This window comes from Manis pentadactyla, chromosome 3 (genome assembly GCF_030020395.1).
Source record: "Manis pentadactyla isolate mManPen7 chromosome 3, mManPen7.hap1, whole genome shotgun sequence".
Lineage (NCBI taxonomy): Eukaryota > Metazoa > Chordata > Mammalia > Pholidota > Manidae > Manis > Manis pentadactyla.
In genome coordinates this window covers 22,748,228-22,767,608 of record NC_080021.1, presented here as the reverse complement: position 1 = coordinate 22,767,608, position 19,381 = coordinate 22,748,228, and the positions used below count along the sequence as shown (strand labels likewise).

The window sequence follows — 19,381 nt, the reverse complement described above, 5'->3', positions numbered from 1 at the left end:
ACTCCAGAGTTCCAAAACAGCCAGAAGGCATAAAGGAAGTGAGTGTAGGGTGAGCTGGAGGACAAGGCTCTCATTTAGTAGTTTCCACCTGTAACAGGACACACATTACATTTTATTTAATCCTTCCAACCTAATTGGATTGGTGGCATGATCTTGACTTTTTACAAGGGAGGACAAACATTCAGAGATGATAATAAACTTGCCCCAATGGAGCCAGAAATCAAATCGAGGTCTTCTGGAGTTTTCAGCCCTTTAAAAATATTCACGCTGGATTAATGGCCATGTCAGTGCCCTTCTCTTGACTATCAGTACCTATAGATCACATTTTATTCTAGGACCAGTTGCAGCAGTTGCCTGGCATTGGTGTGCCCACGTCACCAAGAGCTGGACTAATCTTTTCCTAAGTTAGGAAAAAAAAGGTCTGTCTTCTAACCCAGAGAATCATGGTGCATTTCATATGTCAAAAGAAAAGTTAAAACAGGAAAACAAACCAGTTCCTACTTCCTGTTCACATTTACACCCAGAAAACCCTTCTCATCAAGCAAGAAAAATAAATTCTATCACTCTCACTGGTGTAGTGGTATCAAGTATTTTTCTGACTTGAAATATTTTTCCTTATATTAAGGTACCTTATCTATCATAAACTTTTATGATAAAAGTTCTTTATTCATAAACTATTATTTTATTAAAAAAATTTTTAATTTTCATTTTTCAGGTAAAGCAAGCTACCTGAATTTAATTGAAAACATGACTAGATTTAAAAGTGGGAAAAGACAATCACGATAGTAATATGATTTACATTATGTAGCTAGAGCTTTTGGATAAAGCAAAGTGTTGAATGAACAATGAATCATTAGAAATGTGTAACAATTTTTTTTTATTCTGAACTTTCCAAAAGCTTTAAGCCCTTAAATCCAAGAGATTTAATAGGGCCAGGTCTGTAGTTTTCTTTACTTTTGAAGGCCTTATAATAATTAAAAATAAGAATTATTAGAGATAATTGAGAAAAAGTATTTTGCCTTGCATAAAACAACTCATAATGCAAAATATCTGGAAAGAATTTATTCCTCTTTCCTCTGTCCCCTTCTTAAAAGCAGTAATAATATTAAAGAGAATAGCCATTGAACAGTATCATGTATGTGGAAACTTCACATAATGTAATTTCATTTAAGCCACGCAACATTCCTGTAAGATAGGAATTATTATTATCATCTTATTGATCGGAAACTGAGGCCCACGGAAGGCAAGTAACTAGCGTAAGTTTGCAAAATTAGTAAATGACAGAATCAGAATAGATAATGCATGTTTGAATATGGAGCCCATGGAAACTCTTGATAGTCTATTTTACAGGATTAAAGGACAAGCAACAACCAGCTGTTAAACTTATTGACTCTGGGACTTCTACTTGTGCTAAATGATTTTTTACTTTATGTGAATGAGGCTCTTAGAATCACATTCACTTAGTACTGTGTGTCCCTTGGTCTACAGTTTTGCCAGGGTTTACTTAAAAAATTAAGAAATTTAGGTAATGTCTTTCAGTGAAAGAGTTGCCTGATATCTATTTTGAATTCCCAAGAGAGTTCAACATTTGTTTTCTTTCCAGAGTATGGCAATGCATGGCTTTGGGTGTCTGTAGAACTAAGGTTGGAGGGCTGCCTAACTCACTTTCTGGGTGTGAAATTTAGGCAAATTGCTTCACTTTTCACGCTTAAGCTTTTCTGTTTGTAAACTGACAATAATACCCATCTGTCAGAGCTTTTGTGAGAGCAAATTAATGTAAACAAAGTGGCACCATGTAAAACACAGAATGAATGTTCAATGAATTGTTGCAAATTTGAAGTTAATTTAAGTAGTGCTCTTCTAGAATGTTGGAAAATGCTACAGTGATCTTGCTTAGAAACAAAATAACAACAGAACAGAACAATAATACAGTAAGCCTCTAGGATAGTGGGTATCAGTACTCTTTAACAGCAGAATTGGTATAAAGTATACAAAGAAGTTAGTTTTTAACAGCCACCCTTCTCATTTTTATTTTAATTTTATTAACTTCTACTACATATCGGCACTTGAAAGATTGTTTTTCATGATAGTATTTTTAAGTTTCACATTTACTTGTCCTAAGGGTTCAGAGATTTGTAAATATGTAAAAATTCTAACAAGCTGCATAAAACATCCATCCACAGATACCTCTTTACTACAACAGTGACTGGTACCAGCAGCATTACTCTGCTTTCTTGCAGACCTGGCTCTGATACTTCAGGAGACAGAAAAACAGGACATTTATTTGGCATTAGTCAAATTTCCTTCCATGTTCCCTATAATGTTGACAATACCATTACAGCCCCTTTTTGACAAGCAGTCTTCTAAGAACATAACTTTCAGAATGTCCCGGGTTTGATTCTTCCTTCTTGCACTTAAGATCTGCTTGCCTTGGACAAGTTACCCCATCTCTCTGAGCCTGCTTCCTGATGTAAAACGAGGACAATACCCATTTTCTGATTTGTCATTAAAGAAGGTAACAGGTACCCGAGGCATCTTTAATGCAGCAGCTGTCGACAAGTGGGAGCCACAATTATTTTTATTTTGTAAAAGAAGAAACTGAGGATTAAACACATCTAGGTAGGAAATCCTAGACATGCAGCTGGGTCTCAGGTCTATTCTGACTCCCAAGCCAGACCTTTTCATCGATGACACCGTAAGGTAAGTAAACTGTCCTTGGCGAAGGGGATTGAGGCGAGAGGCATGCTTAATTTCTCCAACTTCTGCAGAGACTCCTATATCCTTCGTTGTTCCCTATTTAGCTATTTTGTTATTATTTTTACTCTCTGGCAATTGGAGGCATAGACAGTAAAATAAAAATACTTTCACACTTGTGTAGTAACCTGCCAGCCTGTCCCCAGGGTCCCATCGCAGGAGCTTTGTGGGTCAAGTTAAACGCATCGGCCTAATTCAATAGCCACCAGCAAGCCGGCGCCCCGCCCAGATGTTTATATTTTCCTCCCTCGGCCCCGCCCCCGACACGCGGGGCCGCAGCCCCAGCCCAAGCCCGAGTTCCTGGGGGCGGACTCGCCTAGCGCCTCAGCCTCCTACAGGGATTCCCTCTCCAGCCAATCCCGTCGGAGCAACGGGCCTGCCCTTAACAAAGATGGCGTGGAAGGCCTCCATGAGGGCAGCCTGATTTAACACCCAAACCGCGGCGGACAGTGAAGACAGTGGAAGCGGCGCAGCCCAGACCATGGAGGAGGGCGGCAGCGCCGGCAGCGGGGGCAGCGACAGCGGCACCAGCGGGAGTGGCGGGGCGCAGCAAAGGGAGCTGGAGCGCATGGCCGAGGTCCTGGTCACTGGGGAGCAGCTACGGTAAGGCGTGCGGCAGTGCCGGTGGGCTCGCGGTGGCACTGCTAGCCCGTGTCCGCAGCAGTCCACGCGCACGCGCGCCGGCGCTCGTGGCTTGCGACGCGCGCGGGGTTCCCGGACCGCTGAGGGCGCGTGGACCTGCCGCGTTGTCCCCGTGCTTGGCTGCTGCGCCCCGGCGCCTTGCGGACTCCGGACTGGCGCGGGTCTGCTGCGGGGAGCCACGCGAGTGGACGGCGCACGCGGCTATCCAGCCCCGCCGCCGCAGCCCTGCGCCCCGCGCTCTCCGTCCTCCCAGGCACGTGGGCGCCCCAGGCCTCCCGCCTGACAGCCGGTTCCAAGTGCGCCCGGACTGCGCCAGGGGGACCGGTGTGGGCACCCCAGCCGGCCAGCCCCAGCCTCCACGCCTAGATGAAAGGGACCAGCCCAACGATCACCTCCCCTGAAGGTTTCCTTTTGGCTGGCGCGTCCTGCTTCTCTCCCCCGAGCCTCAACGTTTTCATCTGTAGAAGGGGGCTGATCGCCGCGACTCTCTTGTAGGGTTGTTGTGGGCTTGAACATTTCGGAAACACTACCTATCACTAAATTGACACATCCCCACCAATCATTTGGGTCCGCAAGGGGGCGTGGAGGCACCTTGTCCCGCTGCCCAGCTGCCGGGCCAGCTCCCCCCGCACTCAAATTTTGGGCCGCAGGGTCCATTGGCCCCAGGGTTAGGACTTGACAGGTCTCACCGCACCCAGGACAGGCAGTGGCCCTGATTACCCCCCTTACCATATCCATCCCATCCTACTTCTTTTCTTGGATTCTTCTTGGATTGTTTGAAAATTGTACTTATGGTCTGACCGGTTCCACAGCTGCTCTTCTTGTGGTCATAAATCAGTTTGCTCGGGGGAAAAAAACCTTGGTTCTACTGCGTTTGAGCCACAACTTGGCATGCCGGCCCTTGGCCCCGTCGGACGAATAGCGCCTGTTCCTTAGAGTTCTTGGCCAGAATCTCCAGACACGTTTTGGTTTCTAAATGCTGTGTTTCAGGACCTGCAGGAGGGAGAATCTCTTGCAAAACTCTGCTTGCAGCACTTAGATTGAGGAAGTAATTTGGAAGTCAGAATTTGTTCTGTTTAACGTTACAAAAGGCAAATTTGTTTTCCTTCATCAAAAGTATTATCTATTTGAAAGAAAAAGCGTTTTTTGATTCAATCCGAAGATATTTCTTTTTAATTATTTAATTAATTTGCTCCTCTTTACTATATTGTCTTTTTCAAAGTCTTCAGCTGGGTATTTTTAATTTCCTGCGTGATGCCGTCCTTTGGGTAGCAGCACTTTCTCCTTAAAAATGCAACGTAAATGCCGCTTTTTTTTCCGCACTCAGGAGAGCACCTGTCCCTCTTCCCTGGCACCCCTCTGCACTGCAGCCAATTTGAGGGCCATACTTAGCTTGTTGGTAAGAAGATAGAGGGCTCTCTCTCTCAATCATGACAGACAGACCTGGTTTTGAATTTCCGTTCAGTCATTTTATAGCCAAAAGCCAGCATTAAGTTGTTTTCAGAGGACTTTTAGCCACTTACTAGTGTGGGACCTTGGACAAGTTACTTAGCTAAGAATGACGGTAATAATGGAACCTCGCTCATAGTGGATTATGAAGATTACATGAATTAGTGCTTAGAAGAGTGCCTGGTATACAGTAAGCACCATGTCAACATTAGCTTATATTATAGTCTGTGACTTTGGACAAGTTAATTCACTTCTCTGAGCCTCTGTTTCCTCATACATAAAAAGGCAAAGAAAATAAGTACTTCAGGGAGTTGTGAGAACTTGCCCCTGGGCTTCATCTATTAATGAGCAGTCAATAAATGGTTGCTGGAATTAATTAGTATTATTGGCCTCCATGTATCAGCACATGTGACTTCCAGCTGAACAAGATCTGGCAGGAATGACTGGGTGGTGGTTGAGAACATAGGGTACAGAACCAGGCTGCCTGGGTTCTTACTCTGCCTCCACCATTTATTAGTTCTGTGACCTTGGGTCAATTCACTTCTTTGTGCCTCAGTTTCTTGCAGGAATTTTCTGAGGAGTAAATGAAATGCAATATGTAAAAGGCTTAGAAAATGTTAGTTAGCTGTTCAATTTTACTTTGGAAAATTGTAATTAATGCTTTTTAGAAATCCCAACCATCTTAACACTGTGCCTAACACAGTAATTGTTCAATAAATACTTGAATGACTAGTGTATATGGTCAACGTATACTATTGTAAGTACTGGCAGAATTTAGGGATCTAAGTGGCTATATGCCCTGGCTTCTTGATGAAAGGAGGAACCTCTCATAAAGGAGTAGGAATGCAGCTATCCTTGCTGTCACTGTCACAGCATGTTTTTAGATCCCTAGCTGTACACTCATGGTCTGATTGTAGGAACTTTGTGATGTGCAGGGTCCTGCCTCTAATTGCTTCACAGACACATACAATTCCTCTCTACCATGTCTTGCTTTGGTATTACTTTCTGGGTCAAAAAGATAAGGCAAATGAAAGTGATGAGTAAAGAGGAATCTGAGGCTTGGGATTGGAAATAAAGATTTTGGCTTCTAGGCCCAGTTTTGTGAATTTTATTTGGTTAATATTGTTTATGTATGTGTGTCTATCTGTCTATCTATTTTTTTAAACTATGTTCGCTTGAGTCAGTCAGTTAGCCACTCTGGGTCTTAGTGCCTTACCCACAGGATGGGAATAATAATACCCTCCCACATAAGATTTGTGGTATTGGATCAAATGGGGTATAACATGGAAGAAACTTTGCAAAATAAGTCAATAAACCAAGATTAGTTGTTGTCATTATTATTATATGTTCCAGATGTGAAACTGAGGGCGGACTGCACCATCCTGACACTTTGGTAAGGGTACTTGGTTGCATAAGGACATGAAATTGAGTAACAGACTTAAAAACATCTTCTGCTGCCTTTTCCAGTCTGACTACAGGATACTTTTCTAATCTCTTCATGCTTTTCCCTTGTTGTAAAGAATTTTACTTCCCTGCCCAATGGTTTTCCATGATTTTGCATCTTAAAAATGCATTTGGATACTGCATCACACCCCCAAAATGGCTATAAGTAAAAAGAAAGATAATAACAAGTGTTGGCAAGGATGTGGGGAAGTGGGAACCTTTATACACTGATGTTGGAAAGGTAAAATGATGCAGCCACTTTGGAAAATAGTTTAGCATTTCCTCAAAGGTTAAACATAGAGTTTCCATATGACCCAGCAGTTTTATTCCTAGGCATATATTTAAGAGAAATGAAAATGTATGTCCACATGAAAATTCATGCACAAATGTTCACAACAGCATTATTCATAATAGCGCAAACCAGAAACAACTCAAATGTCAGTCACCTTACAAATGGATAAACAATGTGTATCCATACAACAGACTATTATTTGACAATAAAAAGGAATAAAATACTGATATGTGTTAGAACATGGATGAATCTTGAAAACATTATGCTACATGAAAGAAGACAGACACAAAGGACACATATTGTATGACTCAATTAGTATGAAATGTCCAGAAACAGCAAACCTGCAGGGATAGAAAGTAGTTGCCAGTGGCACTGGGGAGGAAGAATGAAGACGATTGCCAGTGGGTATAGAATTTCTTTTTATCATGATGAATATGCTCCAGACCTGTTTGTGGTGATGATTTCATAACTCTGTGGATATACTTATAATGGAATTATACATATTAAATGGATGAATTGTTTGGTACATGAGTTATATCAATAAAACTTATGAAAATACATTGGGATGACACAGAGTGAAGAAAGACAAAATATTATAACTTTAAAAAGAATTATGATATAACTTTTAAATATATTTTACATATATATTTGTAGTGTTACTCTTGATATTAAGCAGAGAAACGGTGTCATAAATAGGCAATAACATCTCAGAATGTTTCTAATTTGAAGATAATTAACCATATTAGTGGGATTCTGTGCTATGAATCATCAAATCATTAGTTATTTTTATGTATTTTACACATAAATCTTTTATCTTTAAATTTACCCATGTAGTTATCTATGACATTCTAATTAGGATATCCAGAATCCACCTCAGGTTTCTTCTACAGGCTAATCTCAGAGATACTTAACAAGAAAGTGGTTTGTAATAGAGCATTTAAATAAAGAAGCTCAACAATTGCACTATTCTCTTATTCTCTTTGTGGTCAAAATAGGCAAGGTAATAATAACAGGAATATTTATGTGGCATTTATTACCTGCCAAGGATTCTTTTAAGTGCTTTGATGATATGTATTTCTTTAATCTTTATAGCCATTCTGTATGGAAGATATGCTTATTACCCTCATTTTACAGATGAGAAAACTGAGGAACAGAACATTTATACTAACTGGTCATAGGTTATTCATCCAGAAAGTGGTAGAGCTGAGTGAGAGTCCCTGCCCTTAACTAGGATGCTAGACTGCAATTTAATGGTACTCTCAACTAGTAACTTAGAGGGTTAAAAAATGTGATAAGACAAAAGTAAAACAAAATCACATGTATAAGACTATCCATGTTGGTGTGACAACTTTTGCAAGCAAATAAGTAGACTAATGGTTTTCCATTTTGTTGGGAAAAACCTCATTTATTTCTAGAAATGTTTAGGTTTTGACAAGATGGAATGGTCACTCTCTCTACTATTAAACCACGTCTCCTTGCCATGTGGTTTTGAAACTGTAATTTGAACTCCACTCATTCTGAATTTGTAATCATTCCAATGGGAAGATAAATTGCAGTTCACTATTTTGCCAGCTGTGAGGATGGAGGTGGGGTGGGGAAGAGAATTAAGAATGTAATAGGGAATGCTTAATTAAGAAAGAAAATGTTTCAAGCATTTCAGTTATGCTCATCTATCTAGACTAAATACGCTAATTACAACAATCTCAACCAATCACTAAAGCTGGTTCCCTAAAAGCAATTTACTAGGCAATGAGTTTTAGTTAAATTGTAGGAAATAGCAGTTCTTTCAAATTGTTTGATGTATTTGCCTTTTTGCTGTAACAGACTGCCTTTCCAAATTCTTACAGATTTGCCATGGCCTTTTCAATAAAAACACATTCAATAAATATTGATTAGCTTTCCTGATTTTGCTTTACAAATGTTAATGCAGTCAATGCAGATTAAAAGATAAAAGTTCTGGCTTCTATCACCTTTGTAATCAATAACCCTGAAAATAAGTTGATGACACCTCAAAAGAAGTGAATGTGAGGTGAAGGAAAATCATTCTCTTATGTTATTTCTAGTATTTATTCATATCAAGAAGTCACTTATTAGATGGTGGCTCTTCCATGGTCGGTTTCTCTGAGTTTGGTAGGAAAAAACAGAGGAAACAGCAATCAACCTTTTTTCTACATAGTAAACATCACACTTTTCTATTTCCCTGTCATTATCTACCAGGGAGAGATGGGTTGCAGACCTGAAACCCTTGTTCCAATATTTATCAGCCTTACCCCAACCTGGAAGCTTGTGTGAGGGAGTATTTTTATGGATCATTACGTACTTGAGGGACAACCGTGGAGTGGGACTGGGGGCTTAGGGGTCAGACAGTGTACTTGCAAGCAGCTGTTCCCTGTGGCAGTGCTGGCAGGGACGACAGCAGCTGTTTTCATCCGGGTTCCATCTGGCTGACGTGGTTCCATCTTGGTTCAGAGAGAGCACTGACTAACTCAGGTCTGCACGAAGAGTCAGTTTCCTGGAGCTTTTAAAATATTTTTAAAGTTGGATAGGAGAGGTGAGATGAAAAGAGAGAAAAACACCCAGAGTGTGGGACACGATATCCTGTTATATCCCCAGTTTTCAGATAACAGCTGTTGTGAGGGTGTGGCAGGCGAGGACCCAGGCCAGGGCCTCCAGCTCCAGGAAGCCCACGGCAGCTGCAGAGGATGGAGTTCGCAGCTAGTGCTGTCAGAAAAAGGCCAGTTCTTTCCACTTATACCCCTCATTTGCTACTTGCGGTTCTGTTATTGTTGGTGCTGTTTCTTTGTTTTAATCCTGATAAAACTGCCTCTCTGTAAAATTTGCCCCTATAGATTTCTGATTCTGATATATCCCCAGAGATTCTTTTTATTGGGGCAGGCCTTGGCCCAGTACCCTCTTAGGCCGTGGCCTTAATTAGATCATGCAGCTCTGTGAGGCTCTTCTTTGGGCAGTAGAACTATTACAGCTACAGTGAACTGAGCCTTGTGCTCAGTGGGCAGAGCAGGCGGGATTCAGAAGGGCCAGTCCTAGCACAGACTACACGGTAGCTGCCCTGATCTTGACTTCAGGCGTGAGAAACAAATGAACATACTGAAGAACATTCTCTCACTAAGAGAGAGAGAGTCTCATTTCATACTATCCTGTTTTCTTTAGGGTTAACTTAGTCACTGCATTTTATTATGTGTGAAGCTTGGCCATTCTCTAACAAGTTATGAAATGTTGGGTGAATGCACTATGAGTGGTGTCTTGACAGAAAAAGCAAAGAGGATTGGGAAGGAGTTAGTATACAGATATATAATTATATGCTGGTCCAAGAACAACCAATACACAGAGGTGCCAATTTAGAAAGCAAATCTGTCAAGGAAGGATTATTTTTTCCATGTTAAGGAAGAATTTAACACGTATTTATATTGAGGATCCTGAGTTAGTTTGCTATTTAAAATGCAGTTCTCTTCATAAGATTTGCACACTATTTTCAGGCACATGTATTGAATGCAATAAATTGTGAATTTCTTGGCTTGTAGAAGTGCTATTTGGCTTCCCAATTCCTTTCCTCTTCCCCAGGAAGACAGGAGAATGTCTCTTGGATCTTCTCACTGCATATTTTTTAAGTTCTACTTGCCTTTTACTTAACTTTTCCCTAAATGAAACTGGCTTTTACAGAATATATTCACTGCAAAAAACAAGGTTTATGCCCTTAGTGATATACGACTGTGTTTTACACTGAGGTGTAAAGTGCCCCTAATATTATGTTTGGTTAAGCTATAATAAGGTAGATAAATCAAGCCTTTACCAAAGCTTCTATTTACTGTGCTATTGTCTTAAGAGTTGACAGCAAAAAGTTGTTTTCAGATGAGGTTTTAAGGCAGTATGATCTAATGCATAACCATGATTCATTTTCCTTCACATTTGTTAGAATTTATTTTATTAATGACTGCATTGTTGACTCTGATAGTCAAATCTAATAGTGGATATAACCTTAGTCATCACAAGAAAGGATGAAGACCTTGGCTGTCATGATAAAAAGCACTTATCTTGCTGTCAGACTTAGAAGAACCCAAAGTATTTAAGGACATCTGAATATAAGGAACAAGAATGAACTAGAGCTTTATCCTCCAACATTTTATTATGAAAAATTTCAAACATACAGAAAAGTTTAAAGAATTTTATAGTGAATACTCTTGTATCTACCACTAAGATTCCACAGTTAACATTTTCTGTTTTCTGTATCACAACTATCTATCCCACCATCAATACATCTTAATATTTTTTAGGCCTTTTGAAATAAGCTGCAGGCAATATACATGTCCCCTAAAACCTTCAACATGTAATTTATTAACTAGTATTCCCTACTGTTCATGTTTTTTTTTTTGGCTTTTCTTTTTTTTTTTTTTTTTTTTTTTTTATTGAAGGGTAGTTGACAACAGCATTGCATTACATTAGTTTCAGGTGTACAACACAGCGAATCAACATTTATATACATGATATTTCTAGGTACCAGGTATCACCATACCAAGTTGTTACAATATTTTGACTATATTCCTTATGCTATACATTACATCCCGGTTACTTATTTATTTTACAATTGGAAGTGTGTTTTTATATATATATATATATATATATATATATATATATATATATATATATATATATATATATATATATATATTGTGAGGGCATCTCTCATATTTATTGATCAAATAGTTGTTAACCACAACAAATCTCTGTATAGGGGGGTCAATACTCAATGCACAATCATTAATCCACCCCAAGCCCAATTTTCGTCAGTCTCCAATCTTCTGATGCATAACGAACAAATTCTTACATGGAGTACAAATTCTTACATAGTGAATAAGTTACATGGTGAACAGTGCAAGGGCAGCCATCACAGAAACTTTCGGTTTTGTTAATGCATTATGAACTATACACAGTCAGTTCAAATATGAATACTCATTTGATTTTTAAACCTGATTTATATGTGGATACCACATTTCTCTATTATTATTATTTTTAATAAAATGCTGAAGTGGTAGGTAGATATGAGATAAAGGTAGAAAACAGAGTTTAGTGTTGTAAGAGAGCAAATGTAGATGATCAGGTGTGTGCCTGTAGACTATGTGTTAATCCAAGCTAGACGAGGGCAATAAACATCCATGTATGCAGAAGATTTCTCTCAGAACATGAGGGGGGAGGTTCTAAGCCTCACCTCTGCTGCTCCCCATTTTCTCACCAGATGGCCCCCTGCGACTGTGCCTGTCTTAGGTTGTTCCTCCCTTGAGGAATCTTACCTGTCTCTGGCTAACCAGTCATCTTCCGGGGCCATACAGGGAAATGTGAAGTTGGTAAGTGAGAGAGAAGCCTTATCGTTTGAAAAGGTTAGCTTTTTACTTCTTTGCATATTTATGCCCTGTGGCTTCTATGCCCAGCATTTGTCTTGAGGTGTCTTTACCACTTGGAAGAATTATGATACTCGGTAAATTCGACATGTGGCACGAGTTCTATTTAAAGGTTGTGATTAGGTAGGAAGAAGAAAAGCTACAGAAGTAGCAGGCAGAAGAAAACCTGGGAAGATTGATTATTTCTTTGACATATCTTCTTGTAGAGTAACTTCAGCATGGATAGGTTTTAAACGACTAATTAAATTGTGCACACACATTAACATAATAGGAATATAGTTACCTAACCAAAGCATACTTGTAATTACCAGCCATCTCCAGTGAAACCAAGAAAACCAGTTAGGCACCTTAGGCATTTGTGAAAACTTATCTATGATATGGTGGATATTGTCCAACTGAACTTAAACAGTCTGAGAGAATTCAGATAAACTAGAACACCCCATTCCTGGGGACTGTTCATATCCCATATGTTCTTTTAACGATAAATAGTCTGTGGTTGTAAGATTTTGGAGTGCTACAATTTGCACTTCTCCTAATTCTTGGTTGAGTTCCAACAGTATAGATCCAGTCCAAATTTTTTTTACTGCATGCACAGGCCAGCTTAGATATCTCCTTCATCTTTCCCATGGCAAGTCCAGGAACTGGTGGGATGAGTGCATCTACACCTGTGACAGTGTGTGGATCTTTGTTGAAGTTTTTTTTTTTTTTTTTTTTTCTGATCATCTTCTGTCATGAGTCTTCCCGAGAGTGCTGATGTTGGAAGTTCTTTTTCGTATCGTATCTTAGTTCATTTTCGGGGTAGCCAAATTAGGCTTTGATCCTCTGTATAAACACAAACAGACCCTTTGCCTACACTTTTATATGTCCTTTATATCATTGTGTAGAACTCATTAGAGGTCACCACATAGGAACTGCATTTTTTTTTTTAATCATTAATCTACACTTACATGACGAATACTTTGTTTACTAGGCTCTCCCCTATACCAGGTCCCCCCTATATACTCCTTTACAGTCACTGTCCATCAGCGTAGCAACCTGTTGTAGAATCACTACTTGTCTTCTCTGTGTTGTACAGCCCTCCCCTTTCTCCCACCCCGCTATGGATGCTAATCTTAATACCCCCCTACTTCTGCCCCCCTTATCCCTCCCTACCCACCCATCCTCCCCAGTCCCTTTCCCTTTGGTACCTGTTTATCCATTCTTGAGTTCTGTGATTCTGCTGCTGTTTTGTTCCTTCAGTTTTTCCTTTGTTCTTATATTCCACAGATGAGTGAAATCATTTGGTATTTCTCTTTCTCTGCTTGGCTTGTTTCACTGAGCAAAATACCCTCCAGCTCCATCCATGTTGCTGCAAATGGTTGGATTTGCCCTTTTCTTATGGCTGAGTAGTATTCCATTGTGTATATGTACCACATCTTCTTTATCCATTCATCTATCGATGGACATTTAGGTTGCTTCCAATTCTTGGCTATTGTAAATAGTGCTGCGATAAACATAGGGGTGCACTGATCTTTCTCATACTTGATTGCTGCATTCTTAGGGTAAATTCCTAGGAGTGCAATTCCTGGGTCAAATGGTAAGTCTGTTTTGAGCATTTTGATGTACCTCCATACTGCTTTCCACAATTGTTGAACAAGTTTACATTCCCACCAGCAGTGTAGGAGGGTTCCCCTTTCTCCACAGCCTCGCCAACATTTGTTGTTGTTTGTCTTTTGGATGGCAGCCATCCTTACTGGTGTGAGGTGATACCTCATTGTAGTTTTAATTTGCATTTCTCTGATAATTAGCGATGTGGAGCATCTTTTCATGTGTCTGTTGGCCATCTGTATTTCTTTTTTGGAGAACCGTCTGTTCAGTTCCTTTGCCCATTTTTTAATTGGGTTATTTGTTTTTTGTTTGTTGAGGCGTGTGAGCTCTTTATATATTCTGGACGTCAAGCCTTTATCGGATGTGTCATTTTCAAAGATATTCTCCCATACTGTAGGGTTCCTTTTTGTTCTATTGATGGTGTCTTTTGCTGTACAAAAGCTTTTCAGCTTAATATAGTCCCACTTGTTCATTTTTGCTGTTGTTTTCCTTGCCCGGGGAGATATATTCAAGAAGAGGTCACTCATGTTTATGTCTAAGAGGTTTGTGCCTATGTTTTCTTCCAAGAGTTTAATGGTTTCGTGACTTACATTCAGGTCTTTGATCCATTTTGAGTTTACTTTTGTATATGGGGTTAGACAATGGTCCAGTTTCATTCTCCTACATGTAGCTGTCCAGTTTTGCCAGCACCATCTGTTGAAGAGACTGTCATTTCGCCATTGTATGTCCATGGCTCCTTTATCAAATATTAATTGACCATATATGTCTGGATTAATGTCTGGATTGTCTAGTCTGTTCCATTGGTCTGTGGCTCTGTTCTTGTGCCAGTACCAAATTGTCTTGATTACTATGGCTTTATAATAGAGCTTGAAGTTGGGGAGTGAGATCCCCCCTACTCTATTCTTCTTTCTCAGGATTGCTTTGGCTATTCGGGGTCTTTGGTGGTTCCATATGAATTTTTGAATAATTTGTTCCAGTTCATTGAAGAATGTTGCTGGTAGTTTCATAGGGATTGCATCAAATCTGTATATTGCTTTGGGCAGGATGGCCATTTTGACGATATTAATTCTTCCTAGCCATGAGCATGGGATGCGTTTCCATCTGTTAGTGTCCCCTTTAATTTCTTTTAAGAGTGACTTGTAGTTTTCAGAATATAAGTCTTTCACTTCTTTGGTTAGGTTTATTCCTAGGTATTTTATTTTTTTTGATGCAATTGTGAATGGAGTTGTTTTCCTGATTTCTCTTTCTGTTGGTTCATTGTTGGTATATAGGAAAGCCACAGATTTCTGTGTGTTGATGTTGTATCCTGCAACTTTGCTGTATTCCGATATCAGTTCTAGTAGTTCTGGGGTGGAGTCTTTAGGGTTTTTTATGTACAGTATCATGTCATCTGCAAATAGTGACAGTTTGACTTCTTCTTTGCCAATCTGGATTCCTTGTATTTTTTTGTTTTGTCTGATTGCCGTGGCTAGGACCTCCAGTACTATGTTAAATAACAGTGGAGAGAGTGGGCATCCCTGTCTAGTTCCCGATCTCAGCGGAAATGCTTTCAGCTTCTCGCTGTTCAATATAATGTTGGCTGTGGGTTTTTCATAGATGGCCTTTATTATGTTGAGGTACTTGCCCTCTATTCCCATTTTGCTGAGAGTTTTTATCATGAATGGATGTTGAACTTTGTCAAATGCTTTTTCAGCATCTATGGAGATGATCATGTGGTTTTTGTCTTTCTTTTTGTTGATGTGGTGGATGATATTGATGGACTTTCGAATGTTGTGCCATCCTTGCATCCCTGGGATGAATCCCACTTGGTCATGGTGTATGATCCTTTTGATGTATTTTTGAATTCGGTTTGCTAAAATTTTGTTGAGTATTTTTGCATCTACGTTCATCAGGGATATTGGTCTGTAGTTTTCTTTTTTGGTGGTGTCTTTGCCTGGTTTTGGTATTAGGGTGATGTTAGCTTCATAGAATGAGTTTGGGAGTATCCCCTCCTCTTCTATTTCTTGGAAAACTTTAAGGAGAATGGGTATTATGTCTTCCCTGTATGTCTGATAAAATTCCGAGGTAAATCCATCTGGCCCGGGGGTTTTGTTCTTTGGTAGTTTTTTGATTACCGCTTCTATTTCGTTGCTGGTAATTGGTCTGTTTAGATTTTCTGTTTCTTTTTGGGTCAGTCTTGGAAGGTTGTATTTTTCTAGGAAGTTGTCCATTTCTCCTAGGTTTCCCAGCTTGTTAGCATATAGGTTTTCATAGTAGTCTCTAATAATTCTTTGTATTTCTGCGGGATCTGTTGTGATTTTTCCTTTCTCATTTCTGATACTGTTGATTTGTGTTGACTCTCTTTTCCTCTTAATAAGTCTGGCTAGAGGCTTATCTATTTTGTTTATTTTCTCGAAGAACCAGCTCTTGGTTTCATAGATTTTTGCTATTGTTTTATTCTTCTCAATTTTATTTATTTCTTCTCTGATCTTTATTATGTCCCTCCTTCTGCTGACCTTAGGCCTCATTTGTTCTTCTTTTTCCAATTTTGATAGTTGTGACATTAGACCGTTCATTTGGGATTGCTCTTCCTTTTTTAAATATGCTTGGAGTGCTATATACTTTCCTCTTAAGACTGCTTTTGCTGCGTCCCACAGAAGTTGGGGCTTAGTGTTGTTGTTGTCATTTGTTTCCATATATTGCTGGATCTCCATTTTGATTTGGTCATTGATCCATTGATTATTTAGGAGCGTGTTGTTTAGCCTCCATGTGTTTGTGAGCCTTTTTGCTTTTTTTGAACAGTTTATTTCTAGTTTAATGCCTTTGTGGTCTGAAAAGTTGGTTGGTAGGATTTCAATCTTTTGGAATTTACTGAGGCTCTTTTTGTGTCCTAGTATGTGGTCTATTCTGGAGAATGTTCCATGTGCACTTGAGAAGAACGTGTATCCTGTTGCTTTTGGATGTAGAGTTCTGTAGATGTCTATTAGGTCCATCTGTTCTAGTGTGTTGTTCAGTGCCTCTGTGTCCTTACTTATTTTCTGTCTGGTGGATCTGTCCTTTGGAGTGAGTGGTGTGTTGAAGTCTCCCAGAATGAATGCATTGCATTCTATTTCCTCCTTTAGTTCTGTTAATATTTGTTTCAGGTATGTTGGTGCTCCTGTATTGGGTGCATATATATTTATAATGGTTATATCCTCTTGATGGACTGAGCCCTTTATCATTATGTAATGTCCTTCTTTGTCTTTTGTTACTTTCTTTATTTTGAAGTCTGTTTTGTCTGATACCAGAATTGCAACACCTGCTTTCTTCTCTCTGTTGTTTGCTTGAAATATCTTTTTCCATCCCTTGACTTTAAGTCTGTGCGCGTCTTTGGGTTTGAGGTGAGTCTCTTGTAAGCAGCATATGGATGGATCTTGCTTTTTTATCCATTCTATTGCTCTGTGTCTTTTGATTGGTGCATTCAGTCCATTTACATTTAGGGTGATTATTGAAAGGTATGAATTTATTGCCATTGCAGGCTTTAAGTTTGTGGTTACCAAAGGTTTAGGGTTAGCTTCTTTACTGTCTTACTGTCTAACTTAACTCGCTTGTTGAGCTATTATAAACACAATCTGATGATTCTTTATTTCTCTCCCTTCTTATTCCTCCTCCTCCCTTCTTCATATGTTGGGTGTTTTGTTGTGTGCTCTTTTTAGGGGTGCTCCCATCTAGAGCAGTCCCTGTAGGATGCCCTGTAGAGGTGGTTTGTGGGAGGCAAATTCCCTCAACTTTTGCTTGTCTGGGAATTGTTTAATCCCTCCTTCATATTTAAATGATATTCGTGCTGGATACAGTAGTCTTGGTTCAAGGCCCTTCTGTTTCATTGCATTAAGTATATCATGCCATTCTCTTCTGGCCTGTAGGGTTTCTGTTGAGAAGTCTGATGATAGCCTGATGGGTTTTCCTTTGTAGGTAACCTTTTTTTTCTCTCTGGCTGCTTGTAATACTTTGTCCTTGTCTTTGATCTTTGCCATTTTAATTATTATGTGTCTTGGTGTTGCCCTCCTTGGATCCCTTGTCATGGGAGTTCTGTTTACCTCTGTGGTCTGTGAGGCCATTTCTTCCCCTAGTTTGGGGAAATTTTCAGCAATTATTTCTTCAAAGACATTTTCTATCCCCTTTTCTCTCTCTACTTCTTCTGGAATGCCTATGATTCTTATATTATTCCTTTTAGATTGATCACTCAGCTCTCTTAAAATTCTTTCATTCCTGGAGATCCTTTTATCTCTCTCTGCATCAGCTTCTCTGCGTTCCTGTTCTCTGTTTTCTAGTCCATTAATGGTCTCTTGCATCTCGTCCATTCTGTTTTGAAGTCCTTCCAGAGCTTGTTTTATTTCTTCTCCTTCCTTAGTTCTTGCATATTTCTCTGCAAGTCCATCAGCATGGTTATGACTTTTGTTTTGAATTCTTTTTCAGGTAGACTAGCTAAATCTATCTCCCCAGGTTCCTTCTCAGGGGAAGATGTAGCAGATGCCGAAGCTGTCTGGGTTAGTCTTGTCTGGATCATATTTTTTTGCCTTTTCATGTTGACAGGTGCTATTGACTGTCAGCTGGGAGGGCCAAAATTTTCACTTGCTACTGGCCTTTCTTTACTGGGGCAACTGCGACCCCTAGTGGCTTGTGTTGGGTAATTGCGTGTAGAGTGGGTCTGTGTCTTGCCTGGCCGGAAGGGAGAAATTTCCCTTTCTGTTGGTGGAATTTGTCTCAGGCTGCTTCTCTGCTTTCGCAGCGCCTGGTGGGGTGATGGATGGGGGGGCTGCTTGACTGTTTGCCTCCGTGAGGGGTCTCAGAGCTGTTGCCCAGGGGGTTAGTGCGCCCAGTTTTCCCTGTAATTTCCAGCTGCTGTACTGTGACCTGGGTTGTTTCCGTCAAGCTGTTAAGTCCCTGTCCCTTTAAGACTTTCAAAAAGCCCCCGCTTTTCTTTGTCACAGGGGCATCAGCTTCAGCACCCGCTCAGAGGTCTTACTCCCTGTTCCCCCAGCATCCAGGGCCCCCTGGGCACGTACTGTGTCTGCGCTCTGGCCCGGATGGCTGGGGCTGGGTGTTCGGCAGTCCTGGGCTCCATCTCCCTCCCGCTCTGCCTATTGTTCTCCCGCCGGGAGCTGGGGGGAGGGGCGCTCGGGTCCCGCAGGGCCGGGGCTTGTATCTTACCCCTTTCACCAGTCGCTGGGTTCTCGCTGGTGTAGCTGCAGTCTGGCCACTGTCCTGCGTCTTCTGGTCTCTCTTTTAGGGCTAGTTGTATTTGTTGTATTTTCAAAAGTATATATGTTTTTGGGAGGAGATTCCCACTGTCCTACTCACGCCGCCATGTTGGCTCCGCCTCCATGTTTTTTTATATGATAAAATTTATGTATGATGAAATGTACCATTTGATAAGTATTGACTAAGGCATACATCTGTGAAACCCAAACCCTTATTCAGTAATCTTTGATTGCTTTTGGTTACAAGAAATAGAAAATCAACTTAAATAATTTTTGACCCTGATAACTAGAAGCACAGGAGATGCTATGCTTTGGTGTTAAATTCATTCTCTGAGTTTCTGTTGGTTCTCTCCTGGAACTCTTCATGGGTCAGCCCCTTCTTTGATTGGCTTAAGCCTTACGCCAATGATAGAAAAGGAATTTCTGGCCTTACTCTGTTCATAAAAATGTTCAGGGGGAAGAGATGGAACATTTCCACCCCCGATTCCAAACACAATTCCCAAAGTTCACTCTGATTGGACTGCTTAGGTCATACACCTGCTCTTGAACCCATGAGGTTATGGCTTGGGGAGTGGATGGAT

General features: G+C 40.3%; 1 protein-coding gene across 6 annotated transcripts in view; it reads left to right on the top strand.

Moving 5' to 3' along the window:
• The first annotated feature begins 2,047 nt into the window (after nucleotides 1-2,047).
• The window catches only part of DEPTOR (DEP domain containing MTOR interacting protein), a 156,219-nt gene continuing 138,885 nt past the window's right edge, over nucleotides 2,048-19,381 (top strand). The window contains exon 1 of one of the 6 annotated variants that reach the window (XM_057497791.1): nucleotides 2,048-3,357. In XM_057497791.1, the coding sequence (XP_057353774.1) occupies nucleotides 3,236-3,357 (122 nt within the window). In that variant the 5' untranslated portion in view covers nucleotides 2,048-3,235. The remainder of the gene's footprint in view (nucleotides 3,358-19,381) is intronic. The other 5 variants (XM_057497792.1, XM_036876274.2, XM_036876272.2 and 2 more) reach the window with 5 other exon arrangements.